This window comes from Oryctolagus cuniculus, chromosome 1, assembly GCF_964237555.1.
Source record: "Oryctolagus cuniculus chromosome 1, mOryCun1.1, whole genome shotgun sequence".
Classification (NCBI taxonomy): domain Eukaryota; kingdom Metazoa; phylum Chordata; class Mammalia; order Lagomorpha; family Leporidae; genus Oryctolagus; species Oryctolagus cuniculus.
The window spans coordinates 178,055,271-178,075,551 of NC_091432.1; the positions used below are offsets into that span (position 1 = coordinate 178,055,271).

Sequence of the window (20,281 nt, forward strand, 5' to 3'; positions counted from 1 at the left end):
TCCTGGCTTCATTTGGGCCCATCTCCAGCAGTTGCAGCCATTTGAGAAGTGAATCAGTGGATGGAAGACCTCTCTCTGTCTCTCCCTCTGCCTTTCAAATAAATAAATAAATCTTAAAAAAAAATAATAACTTTGGCTGCTGTGTGAAGAATAAGTGAGGCGCAGCTGGGAAAGTGCAGGAAGGGAAAACACATTAGCCATTAGCCAGTTCTTAAACAGTCCAGGAAAAACATGACAGTGACCTCAGCTGATGTAGAGTGTAAAGACAGAAAAGTAAACAGATAGGAAATATATGTTGATGAAATCATCAGCCTGGATAGTGTGGAAGTTACAGGAAAGGAGAGGAATCAAAGCTGGCTCCCTAGTGCACACATGAACAGAGAAGGGGAAGACTGAGGAAGGAAAAGGCATTGGATGGACGAGCGAGGTAGACACTAGGAGTTCAACAGGACATATAAAGTGCTACGGGTGATCAAACAAGCAATGATTGGATCTATCTCCAACTATAACTCTCAAAATAGCCTAAGACAGAGCTATATAGAGCAGCATATTCATGGAAAAGGTAAGGAACTCAGTAGAAGGAGATCCTTCTGGTCTTAGGACACAGCCTGCACTTCACTACCCAGGCTTCAGAGAAGAATGGAGCCTACAGAAAGGCAAATGTTCACAAACATTCATTTTGTCATCAACTGACCTTGATCATGAGCAAGGCATGAGACAGCCTTGGATGAGACAGCTGAACCAAAAGGTCACTAAGGAGCTTTCCTTCAGGAGCATCCCTTCAAACTAAGAAAACCTGCAACACAATGAACTGAAAAGCATTTATAAGATCTATATCTTAACTTAAAATGTGCACACACACATACGTACCCTCCCACATCTTGGAAGGTTCAAATATAACAGCAGACTGAACAGTAAAAAGGAAAATACACAGAAAAGCAATCCAAGTGGTAACAAACCCAGGGAAAGACAGCAGGGACGCTGTTCTCTCTGGACATTTTAACAGAACTGTTATTTATTATATATTATATTTATTTATATATTTATTATAATTTATATATTTATTATATATCACTGACTCTATGACATGCCACTGTTCCTCATGGAATAGCCCTGAAGTCAGGATATATCTTAAAATTTTTTTTTTTAATTTTTTTTTTTCAAAGATCTCTTTTATTTTATTTATTTTTTTTGACAGGCAGGAGTGGACAGTGAGAGAGAGAGACAGAGAGAAAGGTCTTCCTTTTGCCGTTGGTTCACCCTCCAATGGCCGCCGCAGCCGGTGCGCTGCAACCAGTGCACCGCGCCGATTCGATGGCAGGAGCCAGGTACTTATCCTGGTCTCCCATGGGGTGCAGGGCCCAAGCACTTGGGCCATCCTCCACTGCACTCCCTGGCCACAGCAGAGAGCTGGCTTGGAAGAGGGGCAACCGGGACAGAATCCGGTGCCCCGACCAGGACTAGAACCCGGTGTGCCGGCGCCGCAAGGAGGAGGATTATATATCTTAAAATTAATAGAAACTCCTGTTGGCTTATATCAGAGTTGAGTTCCTAGAGAGAGAATGCATTTACCTATGCCAACTACCTAAGGGTACCATCAACATCTCCACTTCACATTAAATCACCTGCTTGGGCTACAACTCGTATTCAGAGTCCCAACCAGTGAACGACTCGAATTCTTAAGAGTGTACAGATGCTAAACATTGGCTTACCATAGAATCCATCAATTCTACTTCCAGACAAAAATGCCACAGAATTTTAAACATATGTTCACACAAAGACTGCACATAATTGTTCAAAGCAGCATTATTCACAATCACCAAAAACTGGAAGCAATCCAAATGCCCATGAGCTTGAGTAAACCAAGTGTAGCAGAGCTGTATAACTGAATGCTATCCAGCCACAGAAAGGAATGGAGTACAGATACATGCCACAACACACAGGAGCCCCAAAAGATAAACGCATGATAACACAAATTAGATGACTCTGTTTATATTAAACATCTATAGAGGCAAACCCGGAGACAGATTAGATTAGGAGCTTCCTTGGGTGGGGAGGAAAGGGGAGGGACTATAGAGCAGCATAGGTGGCTTTTTCAGGTGACAAAAATATCTTAGAATTAGATGTGGTAATGCCTGTATGATTCTCTATACTAAAATTCATTTCTTAATAGCTTAAAATCAGAATATTAATAGGTTATAAATTAGTACTGCATTTAAGCTCTTTTTTTTTTTCATTCTCATAGCAGAGAATCTTGTGAGAGGCTTTTTTATTCCTTGTATACCAAGGTTGAAATACATGTGCTTCCTTATGTCTTCCTGCATACGTTTTATTTTTTCTTTTCCTTATGTAAGCTTTTCTATAAAATTCTATACTGTGGTGGTTTCCTTCCTTATATTATAGATAACAACATCAGTGGCATTTTAGATCCAACAAATAACTGTCCGCATGGTTAAGAAAATTGGGGGGTCAGGGTTTATCTTCTATTATGGCATAGAAGGTAAAGCCACTGTCTGCAATGCCAGCATCCCACATGGGCACCGGTTGTGTCCTGGCTGCTCCACTTCTGATCCAGTTCCCTGCTAATGGCCTGGGAAAAGCAGAAGATAGCCCAAGTGCTTGGGCCTCTGCCACCCACATGAGAGACCCAAATGAAGCTCCAAGCTCCTGGTTTTGGCATGGCCCAGCCCCAGCCAATGCAGCAATCTGGGGACTGATCCCATGGATGGATGATCTCTCTCTCTCCTTCTCTCTTTGCAATTCTCATTTTCAAATAAGTAAATAAAATCTTTATTTAAAAAAAAAAAGAAAGAAAATCAGAATGGGGCATGCATTGACACCCCCCACCCCTTCTCACATTGGAGGTCCTGAGCTCAATTCTTGGCTCCTCCGGCTCCTGATTCAAGCTTCTCATTGGCAGATCCTGGGAAGCAGCAGCGACTGTCAAGTGACTGGGTTTCTGCCACCCACATGGGAGACTCTTACTGCATTCCCAACTCCTGACTCCAGCCCTAGCCCAGCCCAGGTTGTGGTGGGCTTCTGGGGAGTAAACCAGCAGATAGGAGTGCTCTTTCTCTCTCTCAAATAAATAGAAAATTGGGTTACAGGAGGGAAAAAAGTCCTTCTGCAGACCAGAGAAACATTTACAGCACCTGGAGGGAGTTACAGCCAAAAGAAAAGGAGCAAAAGAGAAATGAAAACATATTCAATTCTGCTTGTAGTTACTGTTTATCATTTAGCTAATGGGAAGACAACTTTTAATTAGATGCTTCCCAGCTATCATTTTCATTAGTATTCACCCTTATTAATTTTAAGACAGACAAAATCATTTTTGATCTAATCAAGTAAGGAGGTGGGGAGATGGCCCCAAAAGCCCTGTCTCATTCCAATCTACAGTTGATAGTTCAAAAGAGAAGGTGTGAAGAAAGAAAAAGCCCATGAGAAACACTATGCCACAAAACATTGTTATCTCCACTGTAAGCTTCTCATCACCTGGCTAAAAATGATTGCCTATCTCACCTTCTACAGGAAGCACAAACTCAAAGCAGTTCCTGCACTTAAACACAATTGTCTCCTCTGTATTCACACTGCCTCAGGACCCGATTCAACACCTCGGAATTTCCAGGTAAGGATAATCCAAAATCATAATAAGATGTTACTGAACTTGAGAGGCCACTGCTGAGAACATGTTAAACTTGTATCTGTTCTAATAGTTGTTGAACATAGGTTTGATCTGTCTCCCCAGACTTCTATACAGCACCACAGAAAGAAAACCCTGATTAACTAGTACCCAGCCAAATCTCCCAGTTGCAGATTTTTATCTCATTGCCCATTGAACATTTTATGAGAAACAGGTTCATCAAAAACACCACCACGTCACATTGATTTCGAAGTGGTTAGTCCATTCTCCTCACTACACAAGGCCAGGAATTCTTCATAGCCCAACTTCGCTCATTTCCATGGCTCCATGAGTGCACTCCCTGCACCTTGGCCACTGTTCCCCACCTATGAACCTCTGCACCAGTTCCACCTACTGAACTCCCCCATCCCTCAAAATCCAAAACAAATGCCAATGGCTTCTATACCCAACTGGAAGATAGCTCTCTTTTGGGGACCCTGAAAGAGTCTACTTACTCTTCACATATATTTGTTTGTTTATGAGCAGACTTCATGACACTCACAACCACACGCTCAGACACAGCACTGTGGCAAGGAGGATCCCAAGGCATCAGAGTACCAAGAAGTGCTGGCCATCATGGAATTGTTAAACCAGGAAGTGAGACACTACACTGGTGCTGATCTAGAAATTTTATTATTTATGGCAGATTGCTACATATTCTGAGATGGGTCTAATTTACAACTCCTTTCTAAGAAGACACCTCCTTAAGCCAAATGTCATGAAGTTCATCAACAACTTTTTTTTTTTGAAAGACAAAGAGGTAGAGAGACAGAGAGACTTATGGGCCAACAGAAATCTTCCGTCCATTGGCTTACTCTCCAAATGCCTGCAACAGCTGAGGCTGGGCCAGGACAAAAATGGGAGCCAAGAACCCAATCCAGGTTTCCCACATGAGTGGCAAGGACCCAACTTCATGACCCATCACTTGCTGCTTCCCAGGGGGCATCAGCAGGAAGGTGAGATTGGAAACAGAGCCAAGACTTGGACCCAGGCACTCTTTTATGGGATACAGGTATCCCAAGGACCTTCTTAACCTCTGCATGGAATGCCTGCCCCAACAATTTTAATTTTCACAAAGGACAAGGTCAATGTGACATTATTTTTTTTTCATCTTTATTTTTTCCTCCAGTTCTAAATGGTAGAGATTTTTGTATGACCCACAAGTCTGCAAAAGTAGAAATTCCCAACATAGTTTACTTGGGGAAAATAACAGTGTTTGCCACAAAGAACCAGAAGGAGGAAAATCTATGTCCAGGTGGTAAATCCATTAAGCAGAAAAGAAGGAAATAATTTCCTTTGTGGAAACAATTTAAGGCCTTCTTTGACTACCAGTATGAATATTTTCATTAAGAATTTAAGAGAAAACATTCACTAGAGGACATTAATCATCAAGCTGGCAAAAGAATCGTTTCCTAGTACAGTGAGACTGAAAAGCTGCTATCTCTACTAGAAACATAAATCCAGAATCTGTGCCTCAATCAGACGGACAAAGTCTAGTGAATGTAGTAGCCAGTGGACCACAAAGGGAATATTGTAGAATCAGAAATTTAAGAGGGGCCGGCGCCATAGCACAGTAGAGGGGCCAGCGCCACAGCACAGTAGGTTAATCCTACACCTCCAGCACCGGCATCCCATATGGGCACCAGTTCTAGTCCCAGCTGCTCCTCTTCTGATTCAGCTCTCTGCTGTGGCCTGGGAAAGCAGTAGAGGATGGCCCAAGTCCTTTGGCCCCTGCACCCGCGTGGGAGACCAGGAGGAAGCACTTGGCTCCTGGTTTCAGATTGGCACAGCTCCAGCTGTGGCGGCCATTTGGAGAGTGAACCAACAGAATGAAGACCTTTCTCTCTGTCTCTCCCTCTCACTGTCTGTAACTCTACATCTTAAATAAATAAATAAATAAAATCTTTTTAAAAATTTTTAAAAAGAAATTTAAGAGGAAACAAGAGGGAAATATTGAGATTTCACATAAAAACACTGAACAATCTTTTACAATCACCATGTATGTACAACCAGAAGGAAAGCATACATACATTTTTTAAAGAAAAGTATTGAAGCCGGCGCCGTGGCTCAATAGGCTAATCCTCCACCTTGCGGTGCCGGCACACCGGGTTCTAGTCCCGGTTGGGGCGCCGGATTCTGTCCCGGTTGCCCCTCTTCCAGGCCAGCTCTCTGCTATGGCCAGGGAGTGCAGTGGAGGATGGCCCAGGTGCTTGGGCCCTGCACCCCATGGGAGACCAGGAAAAAGCACCTGGCTCCTGGCTCCTGCCAGGATCAGTGCGGTGCGCCGGCTGCAGCGGCGGCCATTGGAGGGTGAACCAACGGCAAAGGAAGACCTTTCACTCTGTCTCTCTCTCTCACTGTCCACTCTGCCTGTCAAAAAAAAAAAAAAAAAAAAAAAAAAAAAGAGCAAAAAGAAAAGTATTGAATAGCAAATTACTTCTGCAACATTTTTAATCTCAAAAAGGTTCAGCAACGCAGAATATATAAGTATGGGAACACCACACTCTACACTGGGAAACACAGGAACAGCCAAGCAGGCTTTTCCAGTTCGCTGCATGCCTATCTTAGAGCTGGCAATCAGTCTTCTCCTGCCTTTGGACTTGGACTCAGGAAACTGAATATGATCTGTTCTGGCACCCGGACCTTCAGCTTGGCCTGGAACTACCCACCCTATCAGCTTTCCTGGGTCTCCAGCTTGCCAACTCTAGAACTAGACTCCTCGGTCTCCACAACCATGTAAGCCAATTCCTATATTAAAACTCTTTACTTAGAACTATATAGATATGGGGGCTGGCATTGTAGGGTTAATGCCCTGGTCTGCAGTGCTGGCATCCCATATGGGCACTGGTTCGAGTCCCAGCTGCTCCACTTCCAATCCAGCCCTCTGCTATGGCCTGGGAAAGTGGTAAAAGATAGCCCAAGTCCTTGGGCCCCTGCACCCATGTTGGACATCCAGAAGAAGCTCCTGGCTCTTGGCTTTGGATCAGCTCAGCTCTGGCCACTGCAGACATTTGGGGAGTGAACAAGAGGATGGAAGACCTCTCTCTCCCTCTGATTCTACTGTAACTCTGTAACTGTAACTTACACATGAGTGGCAAGGACCTGTAACTCTTTCAAATAAATAAAATCTTTAAAAAAAGAAAAATATATAGATAGGTATCTCTCATTATATCTAGTTCTCTGGAGAACCCAGACTAATAGGAGGAAGGCAGCAAAATGCCAATTTTCTCTGAGTACTTCATTTAACTCTCCCAGTAAATCTATGAGAAGATGAGGAAACTGAAGCTCAGAGAAACTGGTTCTAGGCCTCACAGGCAGTAAGTGGAAGGCTGGGGCTAAAGCTCAAGTCTAACTGTCAAGTCTGCGGTCTTATCTTCCAGGAAGGCATATGGAAGCAAAATGGCATCACACTGTTGTGCTTTGGAGATCAACAGCTGTGTGTAATACTGACTTTCTCCTTTCTTCTTTCACTGCCATTTTTTTTCTTTTGCCATAATCAAAAAGCCGGCTTCTAAAACCAGCCCCCCTCCACAATACCTCTCAGAACTCTGTACAGCAAAGTTAAAAAGCAAAGTGTTAGAATGAGATCAAAATCAGTTGTAAATAGACTCTGCACGGAGGCCTGTGCTACCAGCAAAGGGCAAGGTACTTGGAGCATGGACTGAGCCTGCAAGTGTCATGTGTCACAAGAGTTCATGTGTCGGAAGCTTGATTCCCAGTGTGGTGGTGCTGGGAAGTGATGTCTAGAGGGTGTCTCTAGGTCACAGGGGGCCTTGCCTTCTCATGGGTGGCCTGATCTCTCATGAGAGCAGTTACACAGCTGACTCCGAGTCCTGAACTGCTCTCTGACTCTCTGTATTGAGATGTGATCTCTTCTTTCTCACGTGTTCCACCACTATGATGCTATCTGCCACTGGGCCCTCACCAGAAACCCAAATGATTGAGCTGCCTGATCTTGGGCCTTTGAACCTCTCTAGAACTGCAAGTGAAATAAGCCTCTTTTTTTTTTGTAAAGTAAGCCTATCTCAGATTATTTTGTTATAGTACAGAAAAGGTACTAATACCGGCTGCAGTATGTAACGTTGGCTGTCCCTCTGGTTTGGGGCTCTATCTTGCATAAAAGTAAAGTAAAATGACTATAATGCACTGCCACAAACAAGGTGAAAGTAGCATGTTCCAGGGACATTTCAGCAACATTGAAAAGGAAACACAAAAGTGTTCAAGAGGTAGTCTTAAAGGACACAAGAGGGGCTGGCATTGTGGCACAGTTACCACTACTGACAACACTGGCATCCTACATCAGATTGCAGGTTCGAAACTCTGCTACTCCACTTCCAACCAAGCTCCCTGCTAATGTGCCAGGGAAAGCAGCCAAACATGACCCAAGGACTTGGACCCCTGCAACCCACATGGGAGACCCAGATACAACTCTGGGCTCCTAGTGTAAGCTTGGATCAGCCATTGTGGCCCAATGGGGAGTGAGCCAGTAGATGGAAAATGTGTGTGTCTGCCTTTCAAACAATAAATCTTTTAAAAAAAAAAAGATATAATGCATAGGAGACCTAAAAGTGCAAGGTAACTTCTAGAATGGAAAAACCATTGGATTTGTTCAACAGAGCAGGACAGAGGAGTTAAAATTGGAAAGGAAAAAAAAAGGAAAGTGCTGACAATGGCTGATAAATACAGTAGAAGAGAAATTAAAAAGGCAATGAAGGGGAAATGTTAAATAATGAGAAAATGAGGTGGTGCTGAGGAGCGACTGTTTTCAGCATGAGAGCTGTAGCATGGCTGACAGTAGAATAAAAGAAGACTCGGGGCTTTCAGATTTCCGCATCTGAAAAGGACACAAAGGGACTTCTGAGATCCATGAATCAAAAATGACTCCATCCCAGGGATCATTTTTGTTGCTGTTCTTCTAAGAGCCATTCACACTACTAAGAAAACAGGTGAAACAGTCTACCAAAAGAGTGGTTTTGTGCAAATACAGACACACAGGTTAAAGGAACAGAATAGGTAGCCCAGAAAGAGAGTATTGTTACATTAATGAACTTATTATTCAGTAACGGAGGCATCATGCATAAATTTTCTCTCCTGCATGGTGAATAGTATTGGAATAGGTAGAGGGCTGGCAGTTTTAGGGCTGGTGTGAGACGGGGAACTAAACTAGCTTCAGCTGAGTAAAGTTCAAGAGTTTGTTTTGTTCCCTTTTATTGTATGATGTGAATTTTTGAAAAGTAATAGATGCTGGAAATCACTTGCAATGTCTTTCAGATATCCCAGAGGTAAAGCCTCATGCAGCCAGTGAGGGTTGGGAAAGACAAGAGTGCTAATGTGTGCTGCCAGTCACCAGGCCAACATGTTCCCTTAGTGGGGACTGAGTCTCTTTCCAGTATGTGATGCTCTACTCCCTGCTGGGGACAGTGTGGTCTCCACTGGTGAACACTAATCACTAGCCCCACAGCCTGATCCTTTTCCTTCACCACACAGACAGCCATCTCCCACTATGGCCCCAGCTCAGTTCCTGCCAACATCCAGGGAGGAGCCACAGCAACATGGTTAAATAATGACAAGATTTTCACATGGCAATAATTCACTAACCTTGAAAGTGATTTTTTTTTAGGGGCCATATGTTGTGGAATAGCAAATTAAGCCATCACCTGCAATGCTGGCATCCCATAATAGCAACTGCTCAACTCCTGGATGCTCTAATTCCGATCCAGCTTCCGCTAATGTGCCCGGGAAAAGCAGCAGCAGAAAGCCTAAGTGCTTGGGTCCCACCACCCACATGCGAAACCCAGATAGGAGTTCTAGGCTCCTGGCTCCAGCCTGGTCCAGCCCTGGCCATTGCAACCATTTGAGAGGTGAACCAGTGGATGGAAGATCTCTCTGTCACCCTACCTTTAAATTTTTTTTTTTTTTTTTAAAAAGGTAATTTAGGAGCCAGCGCTGTGGCATAGTAGACTAAGCCTCCACCCATGGTGCCAGCATCCCATATGGGCACGGGTTCATGTCCCAGCTGCTCCTCTTCCAATCCAGCTCTCTGCTATGGCCTGGGAAGACAGTAGAAGATGGCCCAAGTGCTTGGGCCCCTGCACCCACATGGGAGACCCAGAAGAAGCTCCTGGCTCCTGGCTTCAGATTAGCCCAGCTCCAGCTGTTGCGGCCATTTGGGGAGTGAACCAGTGGAAGAAAGGTCTTTCCCTTTCACTGTCTATAACTCTACCTCTCAAATAAATAAATAAAATCTTTTTTTAAAAAAAGTAATTTAAAAGAAATCGCAGGGGAATATAAGGAAACAAACTATTTTTCCTACGCTTTCCCACCACAACGATCGACACAAAAGACTTCCATGACCCCCAGAGGGGTGAGTTTCTCCTCACCAGCAGTCGGTTTTGCAGAGGACATCAGCTGGGCATCCTCTAATCCAAGCCAGTTCTCACGCTGGCTACCTGGATACAGTGGCAGAGTCATCTCCAGAATGGCCTCCCCTTACCCAACTTCCAAGCCAACCACAAGCCCTAGGTTGTTTCACCTGTGCTTCTGATCAACCTGCTATGAATCGGGATTCCCACAGCTGCTACAGGTCCTACTAATTTCCAAGGGTCTCACAGAACTCAGGGAACACTTAAGGTCTATCAGTTAATAAAACTATTGTATATTATAGCATGGCTAATATAGAGAACTAATATATGCAATCTTATTATAACTAATATATGTAACTAATATATTATAGATATGTATACTACAAAGGCTATCACACATAAAGAGATGCATAGAACAGGTATGCAGGCAAAGAGCTTCCACATCCTCTCTACAACACCACCCTCCAAGAACCTACCTCCGTGTGGTCACCCTGTCCTTCTGGGTTTTTACAGAGACTTGGTCACATGGCATGACTGAGGCACAGATAACTGAGTGGAAATGGGACTGGACAAAGAGGCTATAAGCTAAGGTTAACAGAAGGCCTGCCTGGACTCCTCTGCCTCTCTCTGCAGCACACCTTCCCCTTGCATGCAGTGTGGGACCTCTCCTGACACTGGGAACTTATGAGCCACTGTCAGACAAGCCAGCTCAGAGAACTGCCTTATGCCAGGCTCCAGGACAGAGAAGAGACTCTGCAGTGTACACTGAGGAAGAGAAATTCTAGTTCCTTTGGCCTGCCATGGGCAGGGAGTTATGAGCCAGGATCCCTGGTTGAAATCCTAGTATCACACCCATGAACAGATTCTCTCCCAGAGGGTTCAGTACAAAAAGGAATGGAGAGAAAGAGTCACTTTATGGTAGAGAAACCTGCCCCCCCCACACACACACAAGCCAGGTGACCAAGCTTAACACCATCAGTGGGATTCACACTAAGAATACATTTTGTGATGTGATGAAAATGGCCCTTTACACCTGAAGTCATCTCCCAACAACATAGGATCTAAGTCAAATCATGAGCGAAAAAAAACAACAAATCCCAACTGGGGGAATTTCTACAAAATAACTGCTCAGTATTCCCTAAAACTGTCAAAGTCACCAAAATTAAGGGAAGTCTGAGAAACTGTTGCAGTAAAGGAGAGCCTACGGAGACATAATAACTCAAGTAATGTGGTACCCTTGGAAGAGTCCTGGGATAGAAAAAGGACACTACGCAAAACTGAAGAAATCCGAGAGGCTGGTTATATGGCACAATGGGTTAAGCCTCCACCTACAAGGCTGTCATCTTGTATGAGCACCAGTTAGAGTCCCGGCTGCTCCACTTCTGATCCAGCACCCTGATAATGTGCCTGAGAAAGCAGTGGAAGACGGGCCAAGTGCTTGGAGCCCTGCCATCCACGTGGGAGACCCAGAAAAAGCTCCTGGCTTCAGCCTGGCCCACTCTTGGCCATTTAGAGAATGAACCAGAGGACAAAAAATGTCTTCTCTGTCTCTCTTCCTCTCTGTAACTCTGCCTTGAAAGATCAATTTATTTATTTGAAAGGCAGAGTTACAGAGAGAGAGGAGAGACAGAGATCTTCCTTCCACTGGCTCACTCCCTAAATGGCTGCACCAGGCCATAGCCAGGAGCCAGGAGCTTCTTCTGGGTCTCCCACATGGGAGCAGGGACCCAGAGACTTGGGTCATCTTCTGCTGCTTTCCCAAGTGTATTAGCAGGGAGCTGGATCTGAAATGGAGCAGCCAGGACTCGAACAGGCGCCCATATGGGATTCTGGTGCTGCAGGCCACGGCTTAACCAACTATGCCACAGTGCTGGCGCCAATACATCAATCTTTTAAAAAATCAATTAAAAAAGAACAAGAAGAAATCTTAACCCACTGTAGTAAGTATTGATGTATATTAGGTTATGTTCTGTGCTAATTTAAGAAATTAATAGCAAAGATTATTAATAGTCTTGAGTGGGTATATAGGTACTCTCTGTCTAACTTCACTGTGATTCTGAAAATCTAAAACTTTTACAAAACAAAAAGGTGGTTATTTCTTTTACTAAATCACAATCACAGTTAAGTTTTTCATAATCAAATAAACATTCAACCACATAAACATCAAAATTTGGGGACAAGATAAAGATATGTATTTCTATCATAAAGAAAACTAGCAGCCTGGGAAAATATCTGTAGCAAAAATGACAAATGATCAAGGCAGACATGATATAACATCCGTAAGAACATCAGAAAAACACTGAGAAAAAATTTTAAAAGGCAAAAGTATGAGTCATATAAAAGGAAAAGGACAAAATATAATACAGAAAATTTTTAAATGCTTAAACAGGTACCATTTCAGTAGCAAAACTGTTTTTCAAATAATACTCAGTAATGGTAACGCTACTGTTTAAAGCACTTCCCTCACATGGCACTGGCAGCTGTGCAAACTGGGTAGCTCTTTTGAAGATGCTCTGGGTTGAATTGTGTGCCCCAGCGCCACCACCCAAAAACTGGCACGATGAAGCCCGACCTCCAAAGCAATGGTACTTGAGGCCCTTAGGAGATAACTAGTTATTCAGATAAGGTCAGGAGACTGAGGCCCTTGTGAAGGGATTAATATTCTTACAAGGAAAGACAACAGGGTAACTTTCACTTTCTCTTCCATGTGAGGACACAGTAAGAAGGCAGCGGTACACAAGCCAAGAAGACAGCCCTCACTAGAACCCAAATGTGCTGGTGCCCTATCTTAGACTTCAGCTCCCAAAATTCACAGAAAACAAATTTCTGTTGTTTAAACCATCCAGTCTATTGTATTTTGTTATGGCAGCCCAAGCTAAGAAAGAAAGGCAACTGGAGATACATACAGAGCATAGTCACTCCTCTTAATCCAACAATCCTTCATCTGAGAATTAACCTTCAGAAGTAATTCAAAAAGATGGCAAAGCTACATACATGAAAATATTCATTGCTTAGTTGTAAGTTAATAAACAAGAAACAACCTAGATGTCTAACAATGGCAACATAGATAATTATGAGATTCCACTTACTCTAAATTAGCCATTTAAAATTATTACCAAAATAAAGGCTTAGCGTAAATGCTTACAATGAAGTCAAGTGTAAACCAAAAGCAAAAATCTATATAATGAGGCTAACCATGTAAATAAATATGGACAAGCACTGAAAAGGTTAGCTATAAAATAATGTTAGAAAGCATTTTCCTTTTATATCACAAGAAATACTACTCATAGTAAATGTAGGTATATCCTTTCTTAAGCACAATCATATCCTAACTCTTTAATTTTAAAGAATGCCTTTTTTACTAAGAATGGAATATTTATATTGGATATAAGAATCATAAACATTTGCTTATGGAATACTTTTTATTATGTTTCTACTTACATAGAGTTGGTTTCCAAAGCATCTTCAAAGATGTCCTGGGGGGAATAAAAAACACTTATGAGTTTCTCCAGATTAAGAAACCTGCATGTAAAAAAAAAAATGGCTGTGCGTACAGGTGCAGTGCGGGTAGGGAGGTGAAAGCATGCAGGAGAATCACTCAGTAAAACTAATGGGAGTCTTGCCAGCACCGTGGCTCACTAGGCTAATCCTCCACCTGCGGCGCCGACACCCAGGGTTCTAGTCCCAGTTGGGGCACCGGATTCTGTCCTGGTTTCTCCTCTTCCAGTCCAGCTCTCTGCTGTGGCCCAGGAAGGCAGTGGAGGATGGTCCAGGTGCTTGGGCCCCTGCACCCACAGGGGAGACCAGGAAGAAGCACCTGGCTCCTGGCTTTAGATTGGCACAGTACGCCAGCCGTGGCGGCCATTTGGGGGTTGAACCCATGGAAAAAAGGAAGGCCTTTCTGTCTGTCTCTTTCTCACTAACTCTGTCAAAAAAAAAAAAAAAAAAAAAAAAAAAAAAAAACTAATGGGAGTCTTTTCACAGAAATCAAGCACACAGATTTAAGTGAGGCTTGACTGTTTTTTAACTACGACTGGTAAAATATTCATCTAGCCCATCTGAAGACAGTGTGACTTCTTTGATGGAGTTATCTTTCACTCCTCCATATCTCTCTTAAAAAATATTTATTTATTTATTTACTTAAAAGGTGGAGTTAGAGAGAGAGACAGAAGTCTTCCATCTGCTGGTTCACTCTCCACATAGCCACAATGGCCAGGGTTGGGCCAGACCAAAGTCAGGAGCCAGGAGCTTCATCCAGGTCTCCCATGTGGGTACAGGGGCCCAAGCACTTGGGCCACCTTCTGCTGCTTTCGCAGGCACATTAGCAAGGAGCTGGATCTGAAGTAGAGCAGCCAGGACTCAAACCAAGGACCACATGGGATGTCAGCACCGCAGGCAGCGGCTTAACCTGTTATGTCACGATACTGGCCCCCCACTCCTCCATCTCATTCATTCCAGATACAGAATAAAATAAGTAAGCTACAGGACCTCCCCAACTTAGTCTTCTCCCTCTCCACAGCCAGCCAAATAAGCACCCTCCAGGTTTCATTTCACTGGTAACTGAACTCCCCTTCTAGCCAATCTCCCTGACACCAGCCTTCCCCACTATAACCTGTGCCACGGAGGACAGCCTCTCATGCCAATAACCTGTTAAAAAATTACAGCATGAGAACACACACAGACTCCACACTCATACATACTGACTACACACACACAATCATAGACACACATACATGACAGCTCCCTTAAAAACCAAAATCCCTTCTCATGGCTTCCAGAATCCCTGAATGACCTCATCTTTTGTTCTCAGCTCAGAAAGCCAACTCCTCAGGAGGACTATCTCTGATCACCCCAGCTAAAATGCCTAGAATAGCAGCTTACTTAGAGTTTCCCATCATCAGGGTTATCTCATTCATGATACTTATCATAACCTCATCATCTTCCTTGTTTACTTGGTTACTATTTGTCTCCATCAGAGCCAGCTCTTATTGTAGACACAGAAAAATCACCAGGGCTTGGCACAGGGATGTTGCTCAATAAATCCTTGTTGCCTAATGAATGAACGAAACTGAGTTTGGATGACGGACGCTGATTATATCACATCTCATTCAGAGCTATGACCCAGACATAAAGGACAGAGTTACAGAACCTCTCCTCTGTGTGACCATTCACACCAAACAACACATAGACCTATTGAATTTTACAATATATGCAGGAAAGATAAAAGGCTGTATACAAACTTTTAAAAAGAAGACACAAAGATAAACAGTGGCAGCACTGAATTTGGGACGTCTGACCCATGAATCAACATTACCATCATACTCTGTAAGGGAGTTGAAGTCAAGGCCCAGTACATGGGTTCCTGAGAGACGGGGTTATGGAAGAAAGGGAATCCGCTCTCAGGCAGCCAGCTCTGGCTGTTAGAACCAACTGTCTGTCCCAGAGATCAGCTCACAGTCCCTCTGTTGACTGTATTTGTCATGACCTTTGACCTTTAGCAGATGAGGTGGGTATGCAAAAGAGGGCACTCCTGGAAGGCATCTATCCATTCCCCTCTCCTCAAAAACCTCAACACAGAGACACTAAGTTACCGAATGGACCTCACAGAGTACAATTTTGGAGGCCAGCTCTCCATGTACAAGGAGGCAAGGCTAATATTTTCACTTAAACAAGAAATATCTCCATCCTCACCATCAAAAAAAAAAAAAAAAAGGATATCAAGTCACCAGGAACATCTCTCCTTTTTGTTCAGTCACCAGAAGCAGGCTTCTAAGTAAAGCATACTTGCCTGTGAAGTGCAGACAACAGATGACAATTGTTTAGCTTTGAAAAGAGGAGAATTAAGATTAAGATTTATGGAGTTCCTGTCATGCACCAGCCACTATACAAAAGCTGTCTCACTTGGTCTTCCAAATTTACAGCAAGTAAATAAAGCCAGGTGTTGGCAATTAGCTGCCCAACATTACATAGCTGCTAAGTGAAGGTACTGAGGTTCAATATCAAGTTTCTTTAACTCCAAAGCAGTTTAAAAACATTCATAAAAACTACCCAAAGCTTGGAAATGAGACAGTTGGGCAAGACGGAGGATGGGAGGCGAAAGGCAGCACATCCTCTCAACATCAATGTCACACTGCAGCATCATTCAACAGGCCCTCCCTCGGATTACGTCACTCTTGCGGAGAACACGTTTGAATTTGACTTTTCTATGTACAACCCGAGAGACTTCACAGACTCTGTGAAGTTACTTGTTGAAGACGTCTGGACAGTAGAAACATTGACCACAAAGAGTCTACAAACCTTAATCTCACATTCTTTTTTTTTTTTTTTAAAGCCCATTAATAACCAGTTCCTCAAATACCCTTTGAATCAGTTTACCATCTCACTGGTTTCCTCATTGGTGGACTAAAGAAAATTCTGACATGTTCATTTTGTATCTTTACAAGAATATTTCTCATTTTTAGAAATTCCATGTTGACATTCATCATGACAACACATTTTGTTTAGGAGAACTTGTACACAGTTTCCTAGCTTCTTGGGAAAAGTGATTATGGGATCCGCCTGGGGGGTGTGACAAGCCAGAAGTCAGAGAGACTGCTCAGACTTGCCAACCATCATCCCCAGGAACCCAATGGCTTCCTCCTCCTGTCTTTCTAGGTCCCCACACCCAGTTCATATTCTATTTTCCCCTGCTGCTACATCAAAGAGTCCCTTCCTCTATGGGATTCCCACCAGGACCCTTCGCTTGGGCACCTGATATGCGGCTGACTACCATTCCAGCCTCATACCCACCACTAAGTACATCCACATATATTCTTCACAAGGCCTAACTGGACTTTTCTTCATAATCTCTTTGCTTCCCCATACTCTCCATCAACTTCTGGGGCCACACCAGTGCTGATTACCATAGCTGGTGTGGGGAGCAACTGGGAGCAACTTGGACTAGACTAAGTTACTGGAATTAAGACTTATTCTATGCATCTGCTCTCCAACAATATGGCGCTGGGAGAGGAGGAAACAGCTTCTACACAGCTGCCTCCAGTTCAACCAATAAACTGCAGGACCTGCTCCTGATTGGAGGAGAGCAGCGTACTCGGCGTGTGGGTAGCAGAGTTGGGATTGGTGGAAGAGGACTATAAAGGAGGAGAGAGACAACATGCACCAGGAACATCTATCTGAAGGAACACCTGTGCAGCCCCCGAGAGAGCCGGCCGGCGGTGTGCCGCTCCCCCGCGGAAGTGGGGAAAGTGGCAGGGGGAACCGCCCTTCCACGGAGGTGGAAGGGACGGTAGCCAACCCGGGAAGAACCAGCAGCTAACCCGGGAAGGGCCGAGCAGACAAAAGAACAACGCAGGGTCCTGTGTCGTTCCTCCAGGAAGACAGGGAGCGACAGCTGGTTTCCTTTACACTCATACAGTACCAGGTAGGCCCACCACGTGTGCTCTGGCTACAACATGCACAGGCAGAGACAGCCAGGTTCCTCCCAGTTTCAGGAAAGGGCAGCAAAGCTGCACGATGTGACGATGGGAAAGCCTGTGTTTAGTTCCTTCCTTGAAGGCAGTGCTTTTGCCTTTCCCATTCTCCTGGAGAGGCCAAGCTTGGGAGGCTATTACCCGTGAGCACAGTGTGACAAATGCTTCCATTGCTTTATGGCTGGCTCCTAACCATGCATTGCCTCAAAATGGTACTAACTTTCTCAAGGACCTATCTTGACTCCTTTGCCAACATCAAGGGTCATTACATGCTCTTTGAATCCACTCTATAGCTAGCACAGTGCTTTGCGCTCCACAGACTCTTAGCAAATAATTGGTGCCTGACTAGTTGGCTGAGTGCTCTTGTCTTGGGGTAGCAGGTTCTCATCTTGAGCAGTTTCACTTTACAGTTTAGCAAACAGGCTAATCCACAGATGAAGGACAATGCTCCCCCACCCCGTCATCCCACCCTCAGGGAGAGCTTCCAGATGCAAGGCTGCCCCCTACCCAGGGCTCTGGAGGCTGAGACACAGTGGAGAAAGTGAAGGGGGCGCTGCATCAACCCTCAGGGCTTTTCCAAACAATCTTCATCCCAATTTCCTAACTTTGCCACATTTGGAGTACCAAAATGTATGCAAGTGCACTTCAGTGACCGCACCCTCTTAATGAATGTTCAAGAGCCTTAAACAATGAGGATACTAACGATAAAAATGTCCACATTATCTTTATCTCTCAGAAAAACAAAGAATAAAAATGACAAATATGCTATTAACAGTACTCATTTTTTTTTTAAGATTTATTTATTTATTTGAGAAGCAAAGTTATAGACAGATAGACAGACAGAGAGAGAGGTCTTCCATTCACTGGTTCACTCCCCAGATAGCTGCAATGGCTAGAGCTGAGCAGTTCCTAAGCCAGGAGCTAGGAGCTTCTTTCAGGTCTCCCACATGGGTGCAGGGGCCCAGGTACTTGGGCTATCTTCCACTGCTTTCCCAGGCTATTAGCAGGGAGCTAGATTGGAAGTGGAGCAGCCGGGATTTGAACTGGCACCCATAAAGGATGCCAGCACCACAGAGGGAGGCTTAACCTAGTTAACAGTACCACCCCTAACAGTAGTCATTTCAGTACTCTACATTAACTTCCTAAGGTACCAAACAGATTTAAAGGCTTCCATGTCTGAATGATAGTTAATTTTGTGGTATAAAAAAGGAATATGTGGAGTGTAAAGAACCAGATGGAATGCCAGGATCCTAGCTTCAGCCTGGTCCAGCCCTAGTTGTTGCAGTCATTTGGGGATAAACCAGCTGATTGAAATTCTCTGTCTCTCTCTCTCTTTCTATAACTCTGCCTTTCATTTTTTAAAATCTTTTAAGAAAAAATACATGGGGGGCTGGCATTGTGGCACAGCAGGTTAAGCTGCAGCCTGCAATGCCAGCAACCCACATGAGCACCAGTTCAAGTCCCAGCTGCTCTACTTCCAATCCACTCCCTGCTAATGTGCCTGGGGAAGCAGCAGAAAATGGCCCAAGAATTTGAGTCCCTGTCACCCACGTGGGAGACCCAGATGGTGTTCCTGGCTCCTGGCTTCAGCCTGACCCAGCCCTGGCAGTTGTGACCATTTGGGAAGTAAATCAGCAGATGAAAGAGAGTCATTCACTCTCTCTCTTTCTGTCTCTCTGACTCTCTCTCCCTCTCTCTTTCTCTCTCTGTCACTCTGCGTTTCAAGGAAATAAAAAATAAATCTTTAAAATACAAAAAGGAATTCATAGCAAATATGACTCCATGAAGGAAACTAGAAATAGTTAAAAACATTATAAAAACTAAAATTAGGTATTGCATATCCACAACTTTGAATCCCTCGTATGGATCTCCTCTTCCTCCCTCCCCTTACCGCCTCTTCCTCTTCTTATTATTCCTCTGTCCCTTCCTCCATTTTTCCTTTTTATCTATGGATAACGTCATGAGCCTATGAGCAAATGCTGCCACGTCCTGTTCCAGGGCAGCCTTGTAGCCTGGTGGCAGGTTGGATGGGGCTGCAGGCACCTTCTCCTCAATGAGAACCACTCACCTTCCCCCCTTGGAGCTTTCACTCAATGTTCCATTCTACTGACCAATGAAACTGTGCTTAGCACCATGGACTCAGAGAACTCTAGACTCCTGAGAATGCTGGCTAGATTCCTGAGAATCTATGTCCTGGGGCACATCTGGATCATTCCCAGGGAGATGAGAAAAGCAGTGGGACTAGGGCAGGGACTAAGGGCCACGGGCGCTGGGGTCTGGAGGGCTGCCACGTACTCCTCTGAGAGTCAAGATGCCCTAAATGGGGAACCACACTGACATCAAATAAGCACTTGACTGTTCTCATAGTGACCCACCAGGATTCCTCAACAATGAATGTCAATCTTTTCACGCATAAAGGAGAGGGCACGCTGCCAGGTCGGGAATCATATGAGAAATGTGTACATATAAGTAACATCATTTCTGATTATAACTTGACTGAAATGTTGGTTTTTCTAAGTCAGTATTAATGTATTTAAAATAAACCTTAACTGTAGGCCATGAAGTGACTTCAACCAGAAAGTATGGGTAAAGATTTTTTTTCTTCTAAGTATGTACACCTTGAACTCATTTGTCACAAATATTTTTTTTCACTCTGCTCACACCTGCCATCCAAGTCTCTACAATCTATTTGCCAAGTTCAAAGAGTGGCCCGTGGCCTTCTGGAGCATCTAAACTCCCCAGCCAGATCCACGGGCTATCACCAGTTGCAT

At 44.1% G+C, this 20,281-nt stretch overlaps 1 protein-coding gene across 3 annotated transcripts in view; it reads right to left on the reverse strand.

The window, feature by feature from the left end:
• Nucleotides 1-20,281, reverse strand: part of TTC39B (tetratricopeptide repeat domain 39B) — a 146,389-nt gene that overhangs the window by 90,205 nt on the left and 35,903 nt on the right. For 2 of the 3 annotated variants that reach the window (XM_070052366.1, XM_008254654.4), the window contains one exon: nucleotides 13,483-13,517. In XM_070052366.1, coding sequence (XP_069908467.1) covers nucleotides 13,483-13,517 — 35 coding nt within the window. Of the gene's footprint in view, nucleotides 1-13,482; nucleotides 13,518-19,401; nucleotides 19,537-20,281 lie in introns of those variants that run through there. The other variant, XM_051845482.2, reaches the window with a different exon arrangement.